Consider the following 26,880-nt stretch of genomic DNA (forward strand, 5'->3'; position numbering starts at 1 on the left):
TGAAGAAAAGCACCAAAGTAGTAGGCATCTGAAAATGTGAACAGTGGTGTGTTTTGCCGATGGAAAGTTTGAAATTGAGTACAAGCATGCAGCTCTATGCTCTACCAGTCATATAAACTATAAAAATAATATTTATCCAAAATAATATGAAAAAAAAAAAAAAAACCCCAACAACCAGTGCTTTCATGAAGAGCATAAAATGTCACCCGTGCTAACCACGTTGCTAGCACCATGCATGTTGCTTTATACATAGTATTGGTAGTCATCATGTATGACCCATCTTGACCATCAAAGGTTTTCCCAGCGAGTATGTGAGCCACAAAGACAGAATCCATTATTGACAGTAGCAGACACGCTCTCACTCCCTGCCATTGACATTTGACCTCTTCTTCGTATTTGTCCCCTATTCACAATCACTGATAGCTTTTAGTTTGCCATAAATGCCCAATTTATATTTCTGCAGACTTAGTCTCACGCATTGACCACCTGCCTGAGAGTGATGCAGATAGCCTTAGCGGTGTATTGCACATAATAGCCACCATCACCCACCATTTAACAATGCATTTTAAATCGGTCAATGGTAACATCTATGCAGCTGTCAGGAATGTCAATATTTTTTTTTTTTTTTTTTGAGGAACTGGGTGCAGAAATCAAGCTTATTACTGAGAGGATCAAAATGAGAGTGCAAGTGTCACTAGGATGGATTGTGTGGACCTCCACTTTTGCAATGAAACCACTAACCTAAATACAGTCAGTTGTAGTCAAATAACATGCATCAGGAAAATGATGTATGATGTAAGGCACCGCAAATTATAAACACACTAATAAATATATTGTTAAATCAATACTCCACTAAGAGTGTCTCCTGTAACAATATTTCTATGAATCGGCTATAAACACAAAATATTGAATTTTTCTATGTATTCCTGCAGGCAAAGGGGGAGTAAAAAAATACATGGATGGCACCTTATTAGGTGTTCTTAATAGCATGCCAGCTACCGCATAATGTAAATACTAACCGCAAACACAAACAAACAGTAAATTGTACAGTGAGCTACATACTGCTTCACCAAATGTAAAGACTAACACAGTACTACCTTGAGAGTGATCTGACTTTTGAATTTTTCCATAATAAGCAGCAGATAACGATATCGAGTAGCAAATAATGAGCAATACATCCAAAAATAGGCACGATGTACAGTGCCACTCCCAGTTGAGGTTTACTGTCAAACTAAACACAAAGAGAGAAGAATGAAAAGGTTTTTAGCTAATTATTTAGTAAGATAACCAAAAAATGCCCCTTCAAGAATGAAACACTTCTTTTAATGCTCACATATAGTAAACGCCATTTACATGCTAACAGAGAGAATTGACAAGCACCCTGTAAGTAATTGGGTAGTTGAACATAAAGAGAAGAGCGACACATGTAGACAGTCATATATTCTTTACCCTCTGCAAAAAAGTAACAACTATTTCAGTGTTTAACCAAGTCACATATAGTGGTCGTAAAAGAAGAAGTACTATAAAATTAGTGTTAGTCTGCAGGACTTTAATATACTGCATACTGGTGGCCGAGAGACACCAGGCACAAGGAGCAGAATTGAAGTGCAGCATTAAATCATGGGGCACAAATCATTTACAGTAATTCTTTAGTTTTTGGTTTTATTATGTTATTACAACAGACAAAATTCCAGTATAGAGTGATATTTTTTATCTGTCACCTCAGCACATTGATTCCTCAATATGCTTTATACCATAGCCTTTTGGAGAAACACGCTGAAAGCCTATAGAGAGCATATTGCTGAGTTGATGGGGGGAGGTGAGAGACTAAAAAGACTGTTGCAGAGGGAGTCTTTCCGGATTCATACACTAAATAATTTTAAAATAATGGTAAATAATTGCATTGTTAGTTGACAATTATATTTAGGAGGTTTAGTTTTAGGTTTTACATTACAAAAGCTATTTCAAATATTTCTTTTGAGGAATAATGCTGGCCAGCCACAATACTGGTACAAAATACAATTATTCAGCATTCCTTAATTTTAAGAAATATGATGGTAAGCATAATTCACATAAAAGAAAAAAATATCAAAAAGTGCCTGTTAGCTATAAATAGCCGAAAGCATTTCACTTCAAATGGAGAAGAGGAGCGTATCTTCCGAGAGACAAAAAAAAAAGGTTGAAGTTGAAGTTACATGCTAGTGAATGTGGTGACCGGTTGTGGCTAATACTCAATGCTATCTTGGGTGAGAGTTCAACAGCTGTAAAAATTAAACAAGTCAATGCACTCACCACTATTCAATGCTTGTTGCTCTGTCATGGCAGCTATTGGAAGCTCACTCATTAAGTTCACTCATTGTAAACATTAATGCTCTTCTTGTGTTTGTCTGCCTGCAGCCATAGGCTAGTAGAATTACTTTTCCCATGATTCTTAGACAATGGAGCAGGAAGTCATAATACCGATATGCCAAAGCTTGCTAGTGTGTTGCGTGAACTGAAGTTGAGGATTCGATCGGACTGGCCCTAATAAAAACAATCCAATACCAATCCAGTCATTTTGGCCTGAATTAGGAATGGACCAACTCTAAACTGTTATTAGTTTGTGAATGTGCACCAAATATCATAGGGACAAAAGTGAAACATCATGGTTTGAAAAGAAGAGCGCTAAAATCAGTACAACTTGTTGGCCTGACTGAGCTGTGACAAGTCATAACTCTAAAGACAGATGCTCATATTTGATGAATGTTTCAAATCTATCCGCATGTACTCTGTCTTTTGACCCTGGTAGGGCAAGCTAATGTATCAGACGCCGCCTCATACACTAACCCTGAGAATACACACACACACACACACACACACACACGGACACGCGCGCACACAAACACACACACACACACATACACACACAGAGGGAGAGGGCTTGAGGAGTCACAGTTAATGAGATTACCCAAGCGGTCCCTAAGCTCTTCACCAGGTCCCACTGTGGCAATCAGAGGCCCGAGCATCCTTAACACATCATGAAGAGTGCTTGCGGTAGCACGCTGAGGGGGACCTCTGCTCTCTAACCTCCCAACACAAGCACAGCTTCTAACTGCACTGACCTCTGTTGCTTTTATGGAGCTAAACTCACCATCAGGCAGGTCACATCGGAGAGACGCCATTAACCTGAACCTTCCTGGCCAGACCCGCCATGTTTAAATCTCTCTCCCGGAGCAATCAGAGCGGCATCAACACCTTGCCGCTTGACCCCATCGCACCGGCGCACACACCGCATGATCTCCGATGCCGGGGTCGCGCCGCTAATGGATCTGTACTCGTGTGTCCGGGCCAATAAAAAGAAATGCTAATGGGTGCGCCGCTTTGATAGCGGGAAGACACGGGAACAGGCATTCCTGCCTATCCACACTCCCAATGCGATTACTACGAAATGAAGCGGAAAATGGAAGCGATTTATTAACGAGACATTAGACGCACTTTTAATAACCTTCCCATCCTGCTCAGCGGGGAGCTGCGGATTACACCACACAGGTTTCGGTGACACCAGAAAGGAAGTTCCCCGCCGGGTGTGTGAAGAGCGCGAGGAGGAACACAATGCCCGGCCTGGGGTTCTCACATCCCGCTCTGGGCCCTCACCCCAGGGGGAAGGACAATGGGTTAAAAAGGCATGAATGTCCTGCCTATCCAGGATATAATGTAGGTGGCTGCCACTGAGTCTGAATGGGCTGATGGAGCAGCGCGGGGAGAAGCACAAAGAGGCCACAATAAAAGAGATTCCTCGGGTCACTAAAGCATTGCATTCACTTTGGCCTCCGCCGCTCACACATTCACCTTTAGTCTTAACCGCGGCCGCTTGCCAAACCTCACATTCACCAGGGTATATGTGTGCGTCTTTGCCCTACGTGATCATGAACATGAGCTCAGGTTGATTGCAGCAAATAACGAAGAAAAAAAAGACGGTAAATTATGATGAATTGTCGTCATCCGGGGAAATTCTGAGGTGTTGAGCTGGGCTTGTTGGTGGCGAAAAAAGATCTGGTACAAAAATAAAAGTGTCACTCCCACTAAAAGGAGAGGAAGGATTAGACAAATTCCACAGTATCAAGTGACATACGTTCGTGCAAACCTGTGAGAAATAAATGCCACATTTTTACCTGCTGTGTCTGGTTCACTTTAACAAAACACAAAATAATGAATGAAGTGCCTCAAAAATCACAAATAGCAATTAAACAAACAAGCAATTAAACAAACATAAACTATTGATGTATTCGTCCACCTTTACAGATAACTTCTCTTAATCAGTGGTTCTTAAAAGGGGTTCAATGTAACCCTGAGGGTATATAAAAGCACTTCAGGGGGTATGTGATATTTTAACAGGGTTTTTGCAGATAATTGCAAATCTAATTACTGTTTACATTGCAGTTTTCTTTTCAAAGTAAGAGCAAATTAATTGAAACATGTAGAACGTTGCAAAACAATGTATTTGTTTATTTTGCTATAATGTGCAATCTATCTTCTGGTTTTGCTGAATAAAATATGCCTAGAGATACCACAATAAATGTAGTTCCACATTTTAATAAATCACAAACAGATAACACAGCACTTTTGAGTCTTTTTCATTCAAAAATGCTTAGCGATGTCTAGGGGACAAATAAGTATTTCACATTATTGACAAAGGTTTGAGAACAGCTGCTTGCAATAACCAAAAACAACAAGCCTGATTCATTCACCAACATGAACCCCCAGAATATAAAGTACAGGTTAAAGTTACCCTAAGGTCAAATAAGAGTCCACCACTCAAAATATAATAAGGCAAGATATTACAACTTTGTATGAATTTCACAACTGCGCATTTCATAATTGATGAGAAAAATGAGAAATGATCATACCTTCTCTATGTTCGGTAGTTGAAGTTTTCTTGTATATTAAAAAATAAATAGCAAGGGCTGCAACTAATGATTATTTTAACAATCGATTAATCGGAAGATTATATTGTTGATTATTCAATGAATCAGATTAAAAAACAAAAGAACAGGACTCAACTTCAATTAATTTATCCTGAAAATCAAATTGGCTGAAAAAAAAAACGCAAAACAAATGATTTAGCTACAGATTTGGTTCTTAAAATGTAGAAAAAAAAATATAAATAAGTCAAAGGAAACTTTTGCAAATGTGTTTTTTATTAAATTTATTCTTCTTATGAGCAGAATTATACAAACCAGATATTTAGTGCTGAGGCTGAAATTTGGACGATTTGAACTTAATAAAAAAAATCATGAAACACTGCAGGACATTTGAAGATTTCTTTTTAATTGTATTATTTGTAAATTATCATCAAAAATATGTGGACCTTTTTCATTGCATTTAATATTTTGCGGAATATTTAATATTTTACAGTGAGGCATATGGCATCTCGTTTTGGCTTAGTTGTCAAATTTGTTTCCTAACAGCACGCCAATTGTCTAAATTGTGACAAACAGATAATGCAAAGAGACAAGGGATGATTCCCACCTAAGAGCATGCCTTTACAGCACCCTTAATCTAATTAAAGCAAATAAACTCATAAGCGATCGACCGGGTCGCAAAACGCTGCTGCAGAGGAAGCTAATTTGCTTCCTAGCTGCGGCCCCGGCAACAGATAATACTGTTTTATTACACAAAAGGTCACCAGGGAAATTAACTTCTGGGCCAGCAAATAAAAAGAAAGGCCCAGCACTCGGAATAACAAGTACATACTGATTACATTCAATCAAGGCAGTCCCAGTTGGATGGGACGCTGACCTTTCCGCTGTCTTGTCAGGAAATAAGATATGTAAACGCACCCGCGCCTCAGCGTTCCGGTGTTGTATTGTGGAAAAAATCTAGCATGGCAGCCACTGCAGGGTGCATTTGGTGAGGTATCCGTTTGGAGGGAAGCAGAAAAGTTTTATTCTAACTGTTGAAAGGGAATTTGTCGCTTTTTTTTCAGTCTGTGTGCACTGAATTGGATTAAGAGCACGCCAATGAATACACAATGAGAGAACAAAAAAGTTTCTTCTTCTTTGTTTCCTCAGCAAAAATTTAATTGCGTTATTAGTTGACGTTTATTCAACTGAGAAGAAACTACACTCTGTTGAGATCCTTTGGTGTAAATATGGAATTCAGCCACCGCTAAAAGAAGTTTATTTTTTTGTTGTATTATTTTGTTGATTTCGGAATGCTTCTTTGATTGTATACATTCATTTTGTTCCTGGGCTGCTGGAGCTGTTAGTCACTGTCTGCCTCTCTGGCCATGATTGATGTTTACAGGTCATAGCAATACTCTTAACTCATTAGTTAGAAAGGGAAAGATGGGAGCACTTGCTGGAGTGAGATATAGCCCAGGAACATAGGGAGCTATTTCAAATGGCGAGACAGAGAAACTTAGCATCAGTGTGATAATAGCTCTTGAACTATTGCATGTTTCAATCAATTGGGACACAAGAAAAAAAAAAACTGAAGGGGGTTAGGGGGGGTTCGGCGCCATCGATCCCGACTCACCGCAGACCTTGCGGACAATCTATGGTGTGTGCTGCTAATGCTCCCAGTCATCCACAAAATCAATGAAACTCATCCTTTCAATAGCATCCAATTATTAGCACAAAGTAAAGGTAGCCTACCACAAGAGATTGAAAAACTTTATTGCAAAGCAACACACGCCAGATAAACACTAATTGGAATGTGACTCAGACGCCTCAATAAAAGAAACTCAAACCAGTCATCTTTTATACTTCACCAAAGAAAAATCACTCGTAATGTCATTATTGAAAAAGCATTATTTCAAGCATATGAATTATGCATTTCATAAAGTATTTATTTATTATTTTTGCTGTTGTTGGTTGTTCTTTCAGGTAAATTCTCATTGCTTCCTTCCAACAATGTGACATCATATGCAACAAGTATTAAATTTGAGGTTTTGTTTTGGTTTTTTTCGGGCTGGAACTAATGATTACTTTAATAATAGTTTAATCTGATGATGTTTTGTTGATTATTCGATGAATCCGATTAAAAAAATGTTTTGATTTCCATAGATGTATTCCAATACATTAAACTAATTTATAATGACTGCAAAAATGCGTAAATATTAATGAATTATGATTCAGTCACTGGTTTGGTTCCATTACATGTCAGAAAATAGGCAAAACAAAAAACACACAGATACCATCCACTATCATCAATGACAGAATTTGGATACTATTGGATAATCTAAACAAATGTATCGAAACAATTTATTGATTATCAAAAACAATGGAATGGATTTATTTGATAATTGATTCGCTGCAATTACCATAATAATTTTTTCAAGCTTATATTTAAGTATGTTTTTGGATTCATTTTTTATTAGCTATTCATTAGCTATTCAAGTTTGCATTGCATTACTTTGACGAAATGTACAGTAGTTAGTTATACAAGACAACAAAAACTAAATGATAAAACACTAAATTCTGAAACCTAAACCATTACAAAAAGAGGCACATTAATGTTTTGAAAATACATCAGCAGGAAATATTCCAAGCATGAAAAAATGCAATCGTTCTATTGTATATTAAAATCATTCATTGTGCTCGCTCTTTAATATTAGCTTTAAATTCCTGTCTTATTTTCTGTTCACTCAGCTTTACATCAAGTGTGGGGATACCTCTTGCCCCCTCCTACCCCCTCTCCACCGGCCCCCAGGTAATAACCATTAATATCCAATCATAGTTTGTGTTAATTAAAAAGCGTAATTGCCATTAAATGTAATGACGTTAGATCTCACGCGCATGTGTTACGACTCCGCCCACTGCCAGCTCGTTATTCTGACTTGGTGGATTTAATCAGATGGCAAAGAAATTCTTGTCTAATTATCTGCTCTGCTACATCATTTAATCTTTCAAGACAGCTCTTCGCGTGTGCTGCGCTCCGTCATATACGATTCTGCCAATACAAGTATTCATTTCCAGAGTTTAGTGTTGATTCATCAGGCTTTTTTTTTATTTCTTTGTTTTTAATAATGCACACCTACTGAGAATGTATGCTGAAAGCAGAGGTTATTGCTATGATAGATAAATGTTAATGTAAACAATTGAAAAGTGATATTCAAGTCATAGTAGCATCCGAGCTTTGAGTCATATTCATAATTTAAGTATGCAAATCAAAAGCTCAACGACTTCAAAGTAGCCTCCCTGCAGCATTGTAATTGGCTACGTGCTCCAAAATAGTTCCAAAGCAGCTGTTGTGTAAAAGTATTTTAAATGGAACACTTCCTGCGTGGGAGGACCACAAATATTACTGCACTAATTTATGTGCCCTTTCTAAATGTCGTAAATCGGCTTGCCTTCTACAGCTCATCAGCACCCCTGCTGCTGTTATTCAACACTAGCGAATGCTATACTTGAGGTGATGTCACCATTCAATAAAAGAATAATGACAAGAACACCAAGTGCACACCTCTGCCAAGGTTAAAATGGGGGAAAATTACATGGGTGCTGTTTTTGTTTTAAGGGTAAAAGGCAATAGTGTAGATGGAAATGATTTCAGGAACAACTGAAACAAGTGAAAAGGACAACACTAGCTAACTTTACAAAACAAATATTAACTTGTTAAAATAGTGGAAGATGCAAGATGATGGGTCTTCTGCATTTGAGTCATGGAGAAATAAAATACTCATACAGCAAAAGAAAGCGGAAAGAAATCACATGAATGGAAACATATTGTGAACTTAAGTCAATGAATGAACGTGGTAGTGAACTGGTCTATCTTGATGCCAGCCGCAAGGAGAGATGATCATTGTAATACATGCTGCTTGTATATGCAACTTGGGCCTTTAAATACCAGACTGCTTACTTTTCTGATTTAAGAAAAAACACATGAGACATTACAATTGAAAAGAATTGTGATGTTTTGGACTGGAAAATTGAAACAACGATTCCATTCTGACTCAAATGGCAAAATACAGAAATTCTAAGTGTCAGATGAATAAATTCATGGTAATGCATTCAATCCAAAGTTAAAGTGTCTTTCTTGTTTAATTGTGTTCATCTATTTTTATAATCTCCAACTTTCTGCTTTCTGCTGTTCAGATTGGAAACTTTTAAGAGTTGAAAAACAAAGGTCATTCATACTGTTTTGAACACTGAGTGGCTGCCATTATGTTTGGTATAAGCTGATAAATTCCTGTTGTGGGTAAGACAGCAAGTTGAGGAGTAGAAGGAAGACATGAAAATGGAATCACATCCTATGAAGGGTAAATTTAAGTCCAAAAAAACTTTGCAACAGCAAATTTGATACATGCAGAGGGATATGCGCTCTGTGTAAGAAGGAGCTTGCTTACCACAGGAGAAGCTCAAGGTTAGCCTTCCACATAAATGCAAAGCCCTCAGCTGTGACTACAGCCACAGCAAAAGGTAGAAGACGTATTGTTGCGAGTCACAGCACAGCTCTTTGCCAAACCAAACCTGGAAAACACCCAATGTTTGAACAAGTCATTTCCAAAAGCCCATCCCTTCTGTTTACAAAACGAGGACACTATTTCAAATTGACAGTGCAGTAAATCACAAAAATATATTGTGCTTGAGGTAGTGGTTTTATCTGTAATATGCACTGCCATTAATGGCTATCAAAGTCAAAGTTCCATTTTAAGTGGGCAGGTAGTGAATGTGTTTTAATATGTTCATCAAATGTGATGCAGCTGGGATTGTCAAAATCCTTGTGAAAGGAGTAGGGGAAACTGGGCAAAAGTTTAGTTCATTAGGTTATATAGCAGGCATGTCCAAACCCGGTCCTCGAGGGCCACTTATGCAGCATGTTTTTGATGTTTCCGTCATCCAATGCCGCTGATTCAAATGATCAGGTTTGTTGTCAGGCTTCCGCTGAGCTTGCTGATGAGCTGATCATTTGACTCAGGTGTGTAGGACAGAAACCTCCAAAACATGCCGGTTAGGCTGCCCTCGAGGATGGGGTTTGGACATGCCTGTTATATAGTATAACAAAATATTAAAACCTACCATATAACCAAAACAAATTATCTTCACCCCATTTAAAAAGTCCCGAATACGAGGAAAAATAACTATGCCCGGAATGTATGGCGCCGATATCATAGACAGAGATTAATATTAATCTCATATCAAGGCTGGGAGAGCCATGGGCTTCTGTCAGCACATTGTGGTGTCTAGTGCTGGTACATGCTAGCAGCAAGGAGGGGAAGAAAATCTGATTAAACAATTAGTGTCAATTAGCCCCGACCAAATCATTCCACAAACAATTGGTCTCTAGTGCCCGGCTTAATTACAGGCGACTTTCAGCTCCTTATCATGAGCCATGTCGCCCGTGATTCATGTCGGACTCACGTCTGTCCCTCAAGCACCATCAATTATCCGCCGCCAGTAAACAAATCCTTCCAGCACAAAAAAAAAAAAGAAGACAGCTGCAGGTCCTGGGCCTGATGCCTTATTAGCATAGGCCTATGTGTATCCTTGTCAAGCAAAAATGATCATGCAATGATACTCTGATGAGTAACATGGCAGCAACATTTTCAATCACATGCACAGTGGACACCACTATTCACAGGAGAGGTAACAAAACCTGACCGCAAATATCATAATTTCTCAGGAAGAAAACATTTTGTTTAGTGCTCACACACACACACACACACGCACACACACACACACACACACACACACACACAAATCAAATATCTTCAAAGGAGAGGGGAGTGGGGGAATGGATGAGACCTTATTTGATGATAATTTTTGGAGCAGATCACGAGCGCCAATCAATGATTTTATGAATAATCAAAAACCAGTCACTAATACAATCACAAGTCGAGGCAACATATGTACACTATATACCATTTATAAAATGATGATTTTCGCCATGTTTAAACGATCTTTGCCATGCCCAGAAGCGACAGAAATGCACAGATAAAAACATCAATGACTCCTGGCCCCCTGACGCCTGAATCATTTCCAATGATAAAATACAAAGATGAGAAAAAAGGTGGAGGAAAGCAGCTATTTTTGGCCATATTTGGAGCGGAAGGGATTTCATGCAAATTTGCGTTAAGGGGCTTGAAGGCTTTCAAGAACTGGCCAGACAAAATGAAAGTTCAGTCAAGTCAAACAAAAACAGGAATAATGGATGCAACAGCTTACTTTATTTTAATTATTATATTGTCAGCGCAAATCACAAAAACAAATAACTAAACTAACTTAATAATGGTTGCCACAACGTAATATAATTGAACTACAGTATTGTGTGATTCTGTGATCTTTCGTAACTCCTAGCCTGCAACTGCCTTTCTTTGGCTCCACACTAACAAGAATTACAAAACTGCTCATGAAGAATAATGTTGTTCTTATCCAGAAGCAATTGTTGGAAATCAAGGAACTGTTCTCTATTCCAAAAATGTGTCTGAACATAACGTATCCAAGTACATGCCTGAACACAGAATAACCAGTATATCAAATTACAATGTATTTTTTTGAGAATTTTTGACTGTGGATTTCAGCAAGTTAGGGCAACATGTCATACATACAGTACAGAGTACTTCGAAAAAAAACTGTCTTTGAATGTATATTTTATAATATTTGAATACAGCAGCAGGTGCACACCCGTGCACACCGCCATGTTGTAGCTTTATACACGATACAACACATAACTGTAACAAAACAAACATTTAACACTAATACGATAGAGCACATAACATAAAACTGGGACATTCCCACATATGCCTTGCTGGTTGAAGTGGTAATTGATGAAATAGGAGCGATTCAAAGTTGTTTTTCAAAAGTGAATCAGGGGTGTCAAGATAATAGCATGCATAACATCATACATCTTCTACAAATTAAAAGTGTAAATAATAAAAAATTGTAAAAGCAAACAAGCACTATAAACACCATTACAAATGCAGTTTCAGAGTAAGCGGACACTTATGGCATAGCATTCATTTAAATTATTTTATTTTCTTATCTAAAAATGCTTTTTGCCAGTTATATGTAGTTAGCTCAGAATATATTTCACAGGACGTACATCATTGAAAAGGCCCTAGAAATTGATTAGAAAAAAAAAATGCTTGTGGTAGGTACATGTCATAAAAACAATTGATGATACTGCATGACAGTAAAATATGCTGGAAACACTCTGAGAAGGAGGCCAACTTCAAAATTAACTTTAGTTTAACAAATAATATATGGACACGAATGACTTGGCACTTTTTGTTTTGTTTTTTTGTTTTTATTCCCAGCAGCATGTTGTGGCCAATGTTGACTTGTCTTCTTAAATTTTCAATTTAGGGCACAAACACACTCATTTACTCACGATGACATTGACATACGGCACCTGTTGCCAGTGTTTACCGGTGATTTGAAATCCAATATAGATGCTACTACCTCAAATTATTCACTAGCTAGCAATGCTTAAGCGATGAATGTGAATAACTGCAGAGTGATGCTGATAGCCTATCTTAACTAATCACTTTTTAACAAACGATGTCGACTCAAATGTCCTTTCCTATGGACTTTGTCTCATAGGCCAAAATTTAAGAGGGGAGATTTTGATGAGGAGGAGAGAATAGTGTATTGTTAAGAGGTGTGTTAATTTAAATAAAGAAAAAAAATGTTTATCGTCAAAAATGTATAAAATGTGGTCTTTCATAAACCAATGGAAATGTGTTATTTTGTCTTCTGTATTTAGAATTGCTGTTCACAAATATGTGGATACATGTTTTTATTTTGGTCCAAATACTTAAATATTCTGTAGGATATCCCAGTACGAAAAGTACTCAATAGCTGCAGCCTCATGAAGTACAGCAGCAGTGTATTTGTACGTATATGCCAATAATACTGATGACGATCCAGCGATGCAGTCACACGTTTTGCACTGCAAAGCACAGGAGTTACATAGGAAAGTACACAGGTGAAAATTTCCTCTACTTCTTGGACTGCTGGTTCCAACCAATGTAGCAGTTAGTACTCCCAATTTCACTAACTTAAAACGACTTGATTCATGTTGCAGCCACACTAACATTCAGTCATGGGGAGTATTGGCTATGTCATGGATTCCACTAGTTTTGATGCTGTATTTAGTACCTGTTTGGCAAAACTGTTGTGAGCAATCATACTACTACTAATACTCCTACGAATCATACTACTGATTGTTGCTAAGAAGCAAAGATCTACCATTTTTTTCATTTGGATATTAAAAAAAATAACATGACGCCATTATTTACTGGAAGGCAAATTACGTAAACAAGAGAGAGTGTGAGGTCATAGAGCTTCATCTCATAAGCACACAACAAACACTCACAGTGTACCCAGTGCACCAAACGTGTGAAGGGGAGCGACAGCAGGCCGGGTGACATGTTAAATTACCCCCGTGATGTATAGCTTAATGAAGCCCTTGTGTTGATCACGCTCCACATTAATCAACAGCCATGAGCAGATTCCCTTATTTTCTCAATGCTGCCTTGATAAACTGCAATTTCATTTAACCTTGGACAGCAACTTTAATAGCTTCCACAGGACAACTGTCAATACTTGCCTGGGTATACAGTGATTAAATTGCATGGCAAGGAATGTGTCACGGCTTCGCCTCGTCGTGCTCATCCCGGATTGTACGCCAGACACACCCAACCCCCACACACCTCCACCCAGCCTCACCCCATTACTTCAAATCTCAATCTTTACTTAGACACTGTTAAATGAAACTAAAAAAAATCTCTTTGTTTTTTTCGTTTTTTTTTAAATAGCGTTCAGAATTCTAAATGGTTTTGGCTGTTATTGTGTTTTCTGGGTAAACTTGTATATTTTTTTTATTGGAACCTGTTGATTACTTTTGCTGTATAAATATAGCGTAAAAGTTCACTGTTGCTACACTGCCAAGCCTATTTAGTTCATTTTATAACAAACTCCTGGTGCTCGTTAACGTTAACTTTTTCTTTTGCTTGAATGATATTTATTTTTCGCTTTCCTTGAAATAGATCCATATATTTAACTGAAACAACGGTGACACATCAAATACATAAGTTATTTTCCTTTTTGACAACCTGTCTGCCATGAGCGGAGGCGTCGGGCTAAAAGTAGACAGTGACAGGCAGTGACATGAGCCCTGTCATAATGATTTTGAAAGACATACTCCACCTCTGTCAATTTAGCATAAATTATCAGTCATGAAAGGCCTACTGGCTGATTAAAAACAATTGTCTGGGTGAGGAAGGACAAGGCAACCTCTTTATTATATGATAAACTAAGTAAATGGAAGCAGGCAATCTCTCCTCTGGGAAATCGGACTGACTCTTAATTAAAGCATTGTTTTCTCTGCTGAGCGAAGGAGATCCATACTCCTCGAGCATTGCGTCTGAATAGAGTTTAAAGTAATATTCAATTAGTTCCTCTAGTGTACAGTAGGTTTGCAGCAACATAGTGAAGGACCACCAAACAAACAACTAAATAATCACTTATCAATAATTAATCTTTTTTTTTTTCAAATTGGCATGGCTTTTTTAATTAATTGATGGTTGGTTTGGTCTGTGTAATGTCAGAAAACCCGCAAAATGTGGATAATTGTTTTGTAGACTAAAAGCAGATGTTTGTGAATGTTATACTTTGGATTCAACATAATTCATAATCAGCCTCCTTTCATTGACTTCTAAAAAAAGGTGAGTCTATTTCCAGTTAAGAGACTGAAAATCTAAACATTCAGGGTATCTAAGTCTCTCACCATTTTATTCCAATACCCAAAGTAAATATTGATTAATACTTTGAGGTCATTGACAAGAAAGGATACCAAAGAGAACCCTAAAATGTGTGCCATTGATGTCAATTAACATGAAGCATGTGGGGTTTTTTGCTTTGTTTTTTTAAAAGAAATGAGTGGGAAAAAAACATTTGGCTCCGAATTCCCAAAATTAGCTGTTCTCTTCATTTTTTAAATGGCTGTAACTAAAAAAATTAAACTGGTAATCAATTAATCACTGCACCTCCACATCTGAGTTAAAGTGTCTGTTTATCCATCAAACACATGTCGACAGTATTTAAACGGTATTTGCTTATGACTGAACAACAATGCGTAACACTTGGTGATCCCACCCCTCCCCCTTTTTGTGTGTATTTTGTTATCACAACCAGTGTTGATTCCAGGCAGGTGTGTGTTTGTAGAGAAATGCATTGCATCATTCTGAGAGCAGAGAAATTTTGTATTAAAAACAGTCCCGCAACATTGCCACAATAATGAATCTTTCGGAGAGTGTCAGACAAAACTCACCGTAAAAATATTTAAATACATTTTCACAGCTTAATGAACCTCAAACAGCATCAACATATGCCACCAATGAGACGCCATATTTGTTTATCAATCAACACCCACATAGACACATTGGTAATTCCCCCTTTTTTTTCTGTTTGTTTTATCACATCCTCAGTTGAAAAGCTTCCAATGAGACGCGTGTTTGTGTGCAAGCTTCAGCCGGCCTCAGCAAACACAACCAGTTTGTCTTCCTCTTGTGCCTCCTCGGATGACATAAGAGAAAAGCAAACATTTCTCTGTCTTGCGCCTCTCGTGGGCGACCCCCGCCCCCACCACCCCGTCCCGCCGCACTCAAGAGGTGACAGGCATACACACCCGCACTTCCATTCTTAACCCGCACGGCGAGAAAGAATGCCTTCAGCGGGATAATTAGTGAAACTTGAAGAGCCCATACTAATCCTAAGTACCTCACTTTGTACAAGCGCCTCGGCCGCCTGCCTGTTTTCTTCGGCTGCTGACAAAGTGCAACGTTGGCCTCAGTCAAAGTCAATAAGAAGCGATGCAGCAGTCACGCCAGGCAGCGCAGTTATCTCGGTTTATGATAGACAAACAGCGCAATCTATCACAGGGAATGCAGATCATAACATCCAACAGGCTCACATAAATTATTGCACACATTTAATTTTGTTAATAGAGGAAGAATCATTTGTAACACCGAGGCTGTACCGAGTTCGTGCGTGAGCTATGTGACAAAATCTTGGCGGCCGCTTTTGATTGACAGGAATCGGGATGGATCATTAGCGGTCTATATCGATATAGTTATGTGACAAGCTCGCCACGCCTCAATTCTGAAGATATTCACTATTAACATGCAATTATGAGAGACAGTCTGTATGACCAGGTACAGGTTTCCATGCCAACCGAAAACATAGCCAGTGACAGCGACGACGAGCTTGAACTAAAAATGCTGCTTGGCGATAAAACATTCCATGGGCTCAAATAAACTGCTCTTACAGTGTGGCTCTATGAGACCATTATAAATGTATAAAATGGATTAGAAGTAGAATGGAGGTTCTGCTCTCTATTTTGATCTTTGTTTGTTTGGGCAGATCGTACTATAGATGAGGAGGAAAGTGTTTTGGCAGCCCTCATTCATCCGCGCGGGAGAAACCAGAAGCTCCCGTCTTGCAGCACAAAGCCGGGAACAGCTGGCTGATCGATACTCGACAAAAGGCTGAGAGGTTAGAGCAGTCAAAAGACTGTTAACTAGCCATTTTATTTGTCAGACATTTATATCATTGTTTATGGTTCGCTGCACCCCTTTTACTTTGGGCCAGGCGGCACACCTGTGCTTGGAACACCGTCAAGGCCTCATGACACGGTCACCTCGTTTGGGGGGGGTGAATGGATGGAGAATCATTTAGATACAGTTGATAAGAGATGTACAAGTAAAATGTACTAAAATAAATGCGATCATTATGATCATCATATTTTTTTTTCGGTTGATAAGCTGCCATGGTATGTTGACTGAGAGTATTGTATAAAACATTAAGGTAAGGAAAAAAATCTACATTTGTCAATTGACATTTTTTTGTCCTAATTTGAGTCCCTTTTAGTAAAGGATAAATACATATGCCTGTTAAAGTATATGGCTTGTGACAAAGTATACATTTTATAAAGCATTTTGAAAAAAAAGTCAGTTAAGTCAGTTCTATTTAGCTCTTTCAGCAACTGACTGCTGCTAACTTTGCAACCAAACTCAGAGGTGTTACCTGCACAAAGGCAACAACGATGGAGGTATTACGGGGTCAAAGAAAGCTATTTCAACACTTAAAATGAAATACGTATGTGATGATTTGACGTTAATCCCCCAATTTTACTCAAGTAAATATGTTATCAACTTTAGATATTCCATATTGTACAATTCAAATATTCAAGGCGCTGGATCATATAGGCATGCAACTAATGATCTATGAATAACTAATTTATTTGTTGATTAATCAAATAATCAGATTTTTTAAAATCCATTCCTTTATGAGAAACCACATTATTTCAATTTAAAAACAGTTACTGATTTTGACCATAACTTGTTAGCAAAAATAATGATCATTCTCCAAATGCAAAATGTTTTGATTTGACTTTGATTCACCACAAAAATAATCAGTCCGATATAGAGGACAAGAAGTATCAGAGAATATTTACTGTTGAGAAGCGGAAATATTGTGTATTTATAATCACGTTAATCAAACTTTTAATCCCCATCTAATTAGATCCATTTTTATCAGGCTTCTTGTGCTTAAGTTGATGGGGGCTAAAAAACAAAGCTCAATCACACCTTGAAGTGAAGACAGACTGGCTGTCATTTTGTTTGGCATAACCTAATAGGCTTCTGTCGTGGGTCGGGGGGCAAATTCAGGAGCAGAAGAAAGAGGGGAAAATGGAAGAGCGTGTGAGAGTTGTCGGCCCGACGAATGGTAAAATTAGCATTGAAAACCGTACAATGATAAATGTAGAGTGATATGTATTATTTGTTAGAAGGATCTTGCTTATCACAGAAGCACCTCAAGTTAAACCTACTACATAAATGCAAAGCATGCCGCTGCGATTTGAAAGGATGAAAGGATTTTAAGTGTGCAGATCAGTCTGAAAAACAACCCAATTCTAACATTCAGACATTTTTGTCATTGTGAATGTCACAAGATAAAGTATATCACTTTTTTTTATAATTATATAATGGCCAATCAGTCTGTGTAAGCTGAAATTTCAACTTCATTTGCATTTGCTCATATTGTTTGCTCGTATATGTGTGCCCGCATGTTGTTGTCTCGCCTCATGGTCTTGGTGAGGAGCGCAAGACTTTGGCTCGCACAGGCTGGCAGAGGAGGAGACCCTCTCTGGGGCTCACCCAGGCGAAGAGGGCCTTCCTGCACATCCTTTGTCACACCATTTGGGGCCCTTGTGTCTGAGCATGCCGTTTTTTTGGATCCACTTGGCAGCTCCGTGTGCAAATGGACATCTGCTCTTCTCACCAAACCTCCTGGTGAAGAAGCACAATAACAAGCATTAGAGCGTGTTCTTTGATATTATATTGATGAATGAATTTATCCATTCATTCAATCAATTATGTATGTCAGGAGTTCTTATGGAAGCGTGGGGCTAGAGTAAACATTTTGATCATGTTTGAATCAAACATGAGGCCGATCTGATCGGCTTGCCCGCGAGAGGCCGTTTGATGCAAAATCGGTTATGTCATAATTGGCCGAGCGAACAACGATGCCATTAGTCTGTTACGAAAATTATATGTCATATGACTGTTTGAAGGGTAACATCACGTTTTTTGTCTGCACTTGTGTGACTTTTCTTTTTATTGAGTTAAAAGAATGCAATATTTGCAATATTTAAGTAATTTAAATACAATACAATAATTTAATTACTGTAAGTTGTTGAATCCATTAGTTCCGTCTCAAGTTGTTTATTGTATTAACTGACTGAACTGTCATTTCATGCCAGGCCAATTCCACCGGTCTTTGATATTTTTATCTGCCCTCTCTGTCAGTTCTGGGCATTGCAAAGATTGTCAAACAATAGCAAATATGCTTGGTTTTATAAATATTATATGAATATTTTATATAAACCTTAAATAAATAAACTATTTACCAGTACATAGACATATTGCTCCATCTTGATTTGGTACTTTTAAACCCATTGAATAGCAATTGTAATCGGCCCCAAAAATACTGATTGTGTAGAACGTTTGAACTTAGCAGTACTTGCAAATACATTTGAACATACTTGTAGAATGAGTGCTATACCCAACATTGTTTTCCCACAGTACCCTGGGGTATTGACTTGAGCAAGCGCAAGGGAAAAAAAACTACTTTTTGTTAGCATTTGGCCTATACCAATATGTTTAAAAAAATTAAGTAAACAATACTTTTTATTGAAGAATTATATGTTTAAAGCAGATTTTCATTCTGCATTTTTTACCACAGTGGCGTGTGGTATGCATGAGCTTACTCCTTGATTTTTGACATATTGGGAAAATGTAAGCCAAAGCCTGAAAAGAAATAAAACAGAAGCCTGAAAAGAAATAAAACGGGGGGTGCATGTTTTTAGCATTTAACGAACAAGGTGAGAAAGTCGTTTGATTGGCAACAAGTTTATTGTACCTTCTGCCATGTAATGGGAGGGTATTTACAGTAATTGTTCTGTTCTGTCAGTATAAGTTGCTGACAATAGAGAGATGAAAAGAAATATAACCATACATAGGTAGTACTATTTTGAGACAAATTAAGTACATTTTTATTATTTCCTGTTGTCACTATAATGATCTAAGAGTGCCTGAGTTGGGACCTACTGTCTTTTGGAATAGCAACTGTCTCCTTAAAAATAACTTCCTATGACAAAAAAAATGGAAGAATCAAGAAATTGGGTGATTCTGGGTCATTGAGATTGACGCAAGAACAACAGATGAACAATATTACACAACTTCACATTACAGGTAAGTAACAGTTGGATACATGGTGGGAAAAAAAATCTATAAATTTTCAACTGTTTCTTGGTTTGGCTGCGACTTAACACAAACACGGACAGAAGTTGGTATGCAAAGTAGACTATTGCTGAGCTACAGTAAACTAAGACAGCACAAGTTGTAATTATAATATTTATATGCAAAACACTTTCCCATAAAGTAAAAAATGTTCAAATGGTGTCATTAAGAACCTCTTAAAATGTGTAGATCATCATATACAAAGGACCTGTGTTTCTTGCTCGCTTTTATCTAGATGTGCATCAACACGTAACACTCAACATGCAAGTAAAACGTGTGATCCAGTTCACTTTCAAAATAAACGGCCAAGATTAGCAACACATTACACGCTTATTGTAAAAATAAGCCTATAACAAGCAGAAAACTAAATTATTTGGAACTTTATAGTCTGACTCCACAAGTGATGACCCCAGGTTTGTTTATTCTTTCCTCCACAAGCCACTTTGAAGGTAAAGCTTCTCAACAAAGTGTCTGCAGCCGGCCTCAATTGTTTTGTACGTGAAGCAATTGTGCCGCACGCAATATTGCACCCACTTTGTTCGTGCTCAGCGGCCCAGAATAAGTCGCTCATTATGGCGGCCAAGGAAACAGGTTTTGAGTTTGATGTCATGGCGGTAATATAGCCCCAAAAGAAAGCCTTCAATGGGGACATCTGTTCAGGGCGGCTTACAGTTACAGCAATAGCAGCAACCTGTGCACCATCTGAACACAAACACAACAGGCCACGGAAGATGCGAATTACACTATTTTTTTTCATGCATTACTCGTCCCCCAGAGCTGAGCAAACAAGCAACATGCTGGATGTCGTGTCGACCTTTGACCCGGGCCTTGCTGCAGTGATCACTTGCTAATTTGTCACCGAGGGCCCAGCATGCACCCCCACACTCCCCCTTTAACAACCCTCCATGCACCGCAGCCTCATGTGCTACACTCTTGCGCATATAATGGAGAAAAAAAAAAGAATCACCCCAATTAAACATAATTATACACATATTTATTTCTTATTACATATATTTACCTCATTTTTCCAGGGGATCAATTTTGCATATTCTAATGGAGGGGGCTGGCGGACTGTCTTCCAACTTCCAGCAAGGGGAATTACAAGTGTATCATTTATGTGCACGGTACACACTCAGACTGCTCCAAACAGCCTGCATCGGGTTGTGCCGTGCTTCAAGACAACGTTGATCGGTGCGCATCGGAGCTGGGAAGAACGGTATGTTGCTTTTATTTGTTGTCGTTATCATTACTGTCACTTTTAATTCTCTTTCAATATCGCAAATCGAGCCAAATATGCAACCGAGTGTTTTTTAAATAAGAGGCCAATGAAAACACTTATATATCATACATGTACAATATTAATTTTCATATGTAATTTTGAGACTTAAAATCCTGCCAACCTTAAAATAAAATGTATCTTTACCATATGATTTGTTTTATTTTACATAAAATACAATCATTTGTTGTTCTGAAGAAATTTAGAAAAAAAATAATGTATGGCAAGTGTTACGTTAGAATTACTTCCACCGGGTATTAGCAACGCGTGTAAAACGTGGCGCAACGTCATTTAAATCTGTTTTTAATCAACACTTGCACCTGTACGACATAATTTTAAAGATAACGTTGTCATTTCTTCATTTTTATACACCTGCGAGCAATGCAGTGTGAATTAATACCGGAGGGGAGAAAAAGCTTGTGTCCAATGGTAGAAACATAAGAATTAATCAGGCGCTCCATCTATCACGCCGTGTAATAAAGAAAGCGACATGGCCAAGGCAGATGATGTGATGAATAATCCCTGGTCGTTTTAATTAACTTTTCCCTGTCTTGTAATGACCAAGCTGGTCAACAGAGCCGGTCAATAAGCATGTTAATATCAAACAAATAAAAGTGCGGATGATTAAAAACCTCCCGTGTTATTAAATTTGAAATTCAAATGAAATGCACGCTTCCAGTGCGGGCTGCATGCAAAATGCCGAACGAGAGTGGCGTGCATCTGAACGCCGCACGCACGCTTTTGCCCCCAACTTCTTATTACGTAACAGCACCATAACAAAAAAAAAAATGTCCGTGCGAAAAGTGATGACCCTATTCAACAAAAGCAACATTTATATTCGATATCCAGACGGAGCAATATATAATGGAATCACTTATTTTCATTAATAATTCAGACGTCAACATTATCCATATCGTCGCGTGCGGGGGTTGTTTCTGATTGAATTTTGCAGAGACGTGTACCATAGTCATCAAAAGCACCAACATAATTGACCACAATTATGTGAAAGTTATTTTAATATAAGATCACACGGGTGGGGAACAAAGCAGTCTTTGTGGCGCTTGAGTTTGTGTATATTAAGTTAAAGCATTTTCGAAAATTACATTTTTAGGTGTAAAAACTTTCATGTGATTATTAAAAATACTTTGAGACAAAAACGTGCCATTAATTGCGATACTTTATGAGTAAGCAAAAAGGAGGTAGGTTTTTTGTAATGAAAAACTTTTATTGACGCCCTGCTCATCCTCCCTTGAAGCAGTTTTCTTCTAATTTATGGAAAGTGATGTTCTGTACAAAATCTCAATAAGTGGCCCCCTAATTCCTCCCTCCTTATTCACTCTCATTTAACTTTACCTTCCTTCCGCTGTCTTTTATTATGGAGGGGGCGGCCTGGGGGGTGGAGAGCCCTGTCTATTGATGACCTCACGGGGGCCGTGCGGCGGCCGCGCGGCATGCCGGAGCCGCTGATTGGACGCCCGTGTCACAGCGCCACTTCAAAGCCGAGAGGAGCCGCGGGACCGTGGAAGAATGGGCGGAACGCATCATTGTATTGCACACCTCTAAAAAGAAAAAAAAAAGAAAGAGAAAAGAAAAGGAGAAAAAACACTGCTCGGATTCATAAATATAAAAAGATCCTCGGAGGAGGGTTGTGTTTTTTTGTGTGTGATGGCAACTTCACTTCTAGGGGTGAGTCTCCGAAAAGGACTTTCTTACTGCTTCAATTAGTTCTTGTCATTGGCTGCGCCTCTCCTGCTCGGGGCTAGGGGGGATTACACTTTAAAATCCGAGGGCAAAGTTAGAGCAAAGGCAATGCTTAGCTTCTACTTTTATTCGATGGGATCAAAAATGTGTCTGGTGCGCTTCCCTTGTTTGTAAAAGTTTGTCAAGGTACGCAGGCCGAGTTGAAAGGTGTCTTTTTGTTATTCCCGTCCGCTAACCTGCTGCTTTGGTGTCCCTTCAGGAGGAGCCGAGGTTGGGATCGACTCCTTTAGCCATGTTAGCTGCAACGTGTAACAAAATCGGGAGTCCGAGCCCTTCGCCTTCCGCCATTTCGGATAATTCCTCCTCTTTCGGCAAAGGCTTCCACCCGTGGAAGAGAGCCGCCGCCAGCAGCTGCAGTCTCGGCTCGGGCCTGTCCGGCTTCGGGGTGTCCCGCAACGGCTCGGCCATCTCGGACTCGTTCAGTTCCAACGGCTCGACGGGCTCCAGCGCCTTCTCCCTGACGTCCGGCGCCTCGCCCGGCTCCCACTTCGGGAACGACTACTCGGTGTTCCAAGCCTCCGTGTCCAACGGCTCCCAGGAGTCCGGCCACCAGCCGGTGTTCATTTCCAAGGTGCACACGTCCGTGGACAGCCTGCAGGGCATCTACCCGAGGATGAGCGTGGCGCACCCGTACGAGTCGTGGTTCAAGTCGTCGCATCCCGGCATCCCCGCTGGAGAGGTGGGCACCACGGGGGCATCCGCCTGGTGGGACGTGGGAGCCGGCTGGATTGACGTTCAGAACCCCAACGGAGCAGCACTACAGACGTCGTTACATTCCGGTGGACTGCAGACGTCCCTGCACTCCCCCCTGGGCGGATATAATTCTGAATATTCCACTTTGAGTCACTCCGCCTTCAGTACAAACCCCTCTCCGCACCTGTTGACCACGGGCCAGCACCTGATGGACGGCTTCAAACCGGTGCTCTCCTCGTACCCGGACACGACACCGTCTCCGTTAACCGGCGCCGGGGGCACCATGCTCTCCGGGGGGCCGCCCGCCTCCTTAGCTGCGTCCCCGCGCTCCTCCGCGCGGCGCTACTCGGGCAGAGCCACCTGCGACTGTCCCAACTGTCAGGAGGCGGAGAGACTTGGACCGGCTGGCGCCAGCCTCCGGCGGAAGGGCCTCCACAGTTGTCACATCCCCGGCTGCGGGAAGGTTTACGGCAAGACGTCCCATCTGAAGGCGCACTTGCGCTGGCACACCGGCGAGCGGCCGTTCGTGTGCAACTGGCTCTTTTGCGGCAAGAGGTTCACGCGCTCCGACGAGCTCCAGCGACACTTACGCACGCACACCGGGGAGAAGAGGTTCGCTTGCCCGGTGTGCAACAAGAGGTTTATGCGAAGCGACCACCTGAGTAAGCACGTCAAGACTCACAGCGCCGGCGGGTCGGCCGGTTCGGGATCCGGGGGCAGCGGGGGCAAGAGGGGGAGCGACACCGACAGCGAGCACAGCGCGCCGGGGAGCCCCCCGTGCCACTCCCCGGACCTGTTGCACCCGGCCGAGGCCAGACAGGGCGTGGTGGGCATGAACGGCCTCTAACTCCGCTTGCTTGACCTTACGGGTGTGGGAACCACGAGAAGGTGTCGGGAATGTTCTGACAGTGCTGGACATGTGTGTGCGTAATGCTCCATCGCGATTCTCCTTCAGAATCGGATGAACAGGCCTGTTCGTTCCTTTATAAAACGGGACACAGTGTCAGGCCAAGAGAATGATCCGTGACATGTGGTGGATATTTCATTTTAAGGTCTACACATTTCTTAAATATCATGGTACAAATGCACCATCGTTTATGGCGTTAATGAAACAGGCCTATATATTTCCCAATAGTGACATGCGAAATGAGCCGATACAAGTGCGCAAATCTTAATGTTATTTTTCTTTTTCTTTTTTTAACTAGACAGTCGACAATATGCATTAAAACGGCATCCGATTTTATAGTATATATTTTATGTAAAGTCATTATGTAATTTATCATGACGCTATACATTTTTCTGTAAACAAACTTGAACGTTATATCATTTATTGAAAAAATAGTCATACACATATAGAGACACAAATGTTAAACTATAAAATTTATTGTGTACGCACAAAGATCCTTGTGAAAAAAAATAGGCCTACACTTTTTCACCTGCTGGAGAATTAATACTTTAATGTATATTCACAAAGATGTGTTGCTTCTACAGCCAAAAAGTCAATGTTGATGATAATTTACCAGTTTGTTAATTAATGCACAGTTCTCCATAATTTTTGCATAGAAATTCAGTCTGCATACCAACAATTGAATACATGGTAGTGAACGAAGCTTCCGTGTCTTTTGCTGGGGAAAATATAGGCCTATATATGCATTATTTAGCAAGGATGCGACAGCTGCACAAACAGTGAATTTCTCCATCATGCGTGTTGAGGATTAGATTTCCTATTTTTCCAATGACACGTTGCTGTTCTAAATAGAAATATCTCAATGTAAAAGTGAAAAACAGTTTGGTACACCTTTTTCTGTATTTTTGGAGGGGCTGCAAAAAAAAAAAAAAAATGTTGTGCTATCATCCATATTGTTCCCGGGCAAACTCTGGCACTTTATATTACTGAGAAGGAGAGATTAACATAGCTCGGTGTGAAATAAATGGAGTATAATTATGGGGTGGTTTTGTCATATCTGACCGTCACACACATATACGCACACACACTGACACACATCAACACACACAAACACAATTTGTGTCCAGTCCACACGTGCGTCAAAGCGAGTTTGCAGTTGAGGGGTCCCATGACTGCAAAATGTGCTGTAAATATTGAACCATGTAGGTTAGAATATACGCCCATGTCAAAGGTGAGTAATGTATTTGTCCAGGAGACGATTTTGTATAGCTATTTCTAGTTGTATATGGACTCTAGTAAATATTTGAAAATACTGTATACTGAAATGTACTTTGGATTTTTTTGTTTTGTTTTGTTCTGATGACATGATATGAAATGTATTGTGGGGAGCTCTATTTAACCACGAATTTTTCTTGTATTTAGGGGTCTATATCATTAGGCGCACTTTCGAATTTATTTGTAAGGTCCGAAAATAAGTTACTGTTTACCCACGCGTTTTTTTTTATTATTTTTTTTTTTTATTTAAGTAAGCATGTTGTAAAGTGATTTTAATTTTACAATGATATCAGTTTTTTTTCCTCCTGAGAAAGGCTTTTTATGTGAGCCACTCAATAAAGTCAGTATATGGACTCAGAATCACTTTGTTGGGTCGATGAAATTATTGCCAATGAAAATTATATTTCTCTATAATGGCAATTGTTCGATATGTTATTACAAAACGTATTTGATGTGGGTCACATTCTGGTTTGTATACTACACATCAACGAGACATTATTTTTGTTAGATTATTGAACAAAAAAACTTGCCTGTAGATAGATTCTATCATCAACGAATTAAAAAGTAGGGTATCTCGCGACCAAGGCTGAATTTGAATGTACAAAGTAAGTACAGGAAAATTACTTCAGGCTAACGTAGGAGCAGCTCCAGTGCGATTGAGTTTTTAACAATTTTACCGTATTAAAAGTTTGACGTCATTTGTTTTTGTTGAAAACTTATTTGAATTGAATACACTGTAAAATGTGAATATGCGCAACACGCTGTACACATTTTATACATGGGCAATTTCTTTAGGCGCATACGCTACAATTAACACAAAACACTTTTTTTTCATAAATATTTTACATTTTGAAAAAGGTAGCGTTGCATTCGGGAGCAATTTATATGAAATAAGGCTCGAAGTTTCACTTATGAAGTAGCTCTGAAAACAATTCATTTTTCTAAGCAGATGATTTTTCAGTTGCATACTTTACAAAATAATGTGTATACTCCAATATTCATATTTTTCAACTTTTTTTTAATTCAATCCCATTTTTTCATTAATGATTTGAAAATTTAAGACGAATGTATGTGTTGCACAACAGGGAAATGCAGGCATGCAAGGGGAAGATGAGTTAACCAAAATAATTAAAAATGATAAGCTTATTAAACAAATAAATGTTAAACGTACTTTTGAACATT

General features: G+C 39.3%; 1 protein-coding gene across 1 annotated transcript; it reads left to right on the forward strand.

Moving 5' to 3' along the window:
• The first annotated feature begins 22,448 nt into the window (after positions 1–22,448).
• LOC148426765 (transcription factor Sp8) lies at positions 22,449–25,992 on the forward strand. Its single transcript, XM_088410703.1, has 2 exons — positions 22,449–22,748; positions 23,023–25,992. The coding sequence occupies exons 1-2, from the start codon at positions 22,728–22,730 to the stop codon at positions 24,361–24,363; spliced, it is 1,362 nt and encodes a 453-aa protein (XP_088266829.1). The 5' UTR covers positions 22,449–22,727; the 3' UTR covers positions 24,364–25,992.
• The last annotated feature ends 888 nt before the right edge of the window (positions 25,993–26,880 follow it).

Source organism: Hippichthys cyanospilos, chromosome 3 (genome assembly GCF_059441005.1).
Source record: "Hippichthys cyanospilos isolate Australia breed blue-spotted pipefish chromosome 3, RoL_Hcya_1.0, whole genome shotgun sequence".
Classification (NCBI taxonomy): Eukaryota; Metazoa; Chordata; class Actinopteri; order Syngnathiformes; family Syngnathidae; genus Hippichthys; species Hippichthys cyanospilos.

Coding starts and splice junctions, on each gene's coding strand:
- LOC148426765 (XM_088410703.1), top strand. CDS start 22,728: ATGGCAACTTCACTTCTAGGG. Junction 22,749..23,022: donor TGGCAACTTCACTTCTAGGG/GTGAGTCTCCGA, acceptor GTGTCCCTTCAG/GAGGAGCCGAGGTTGGGATC.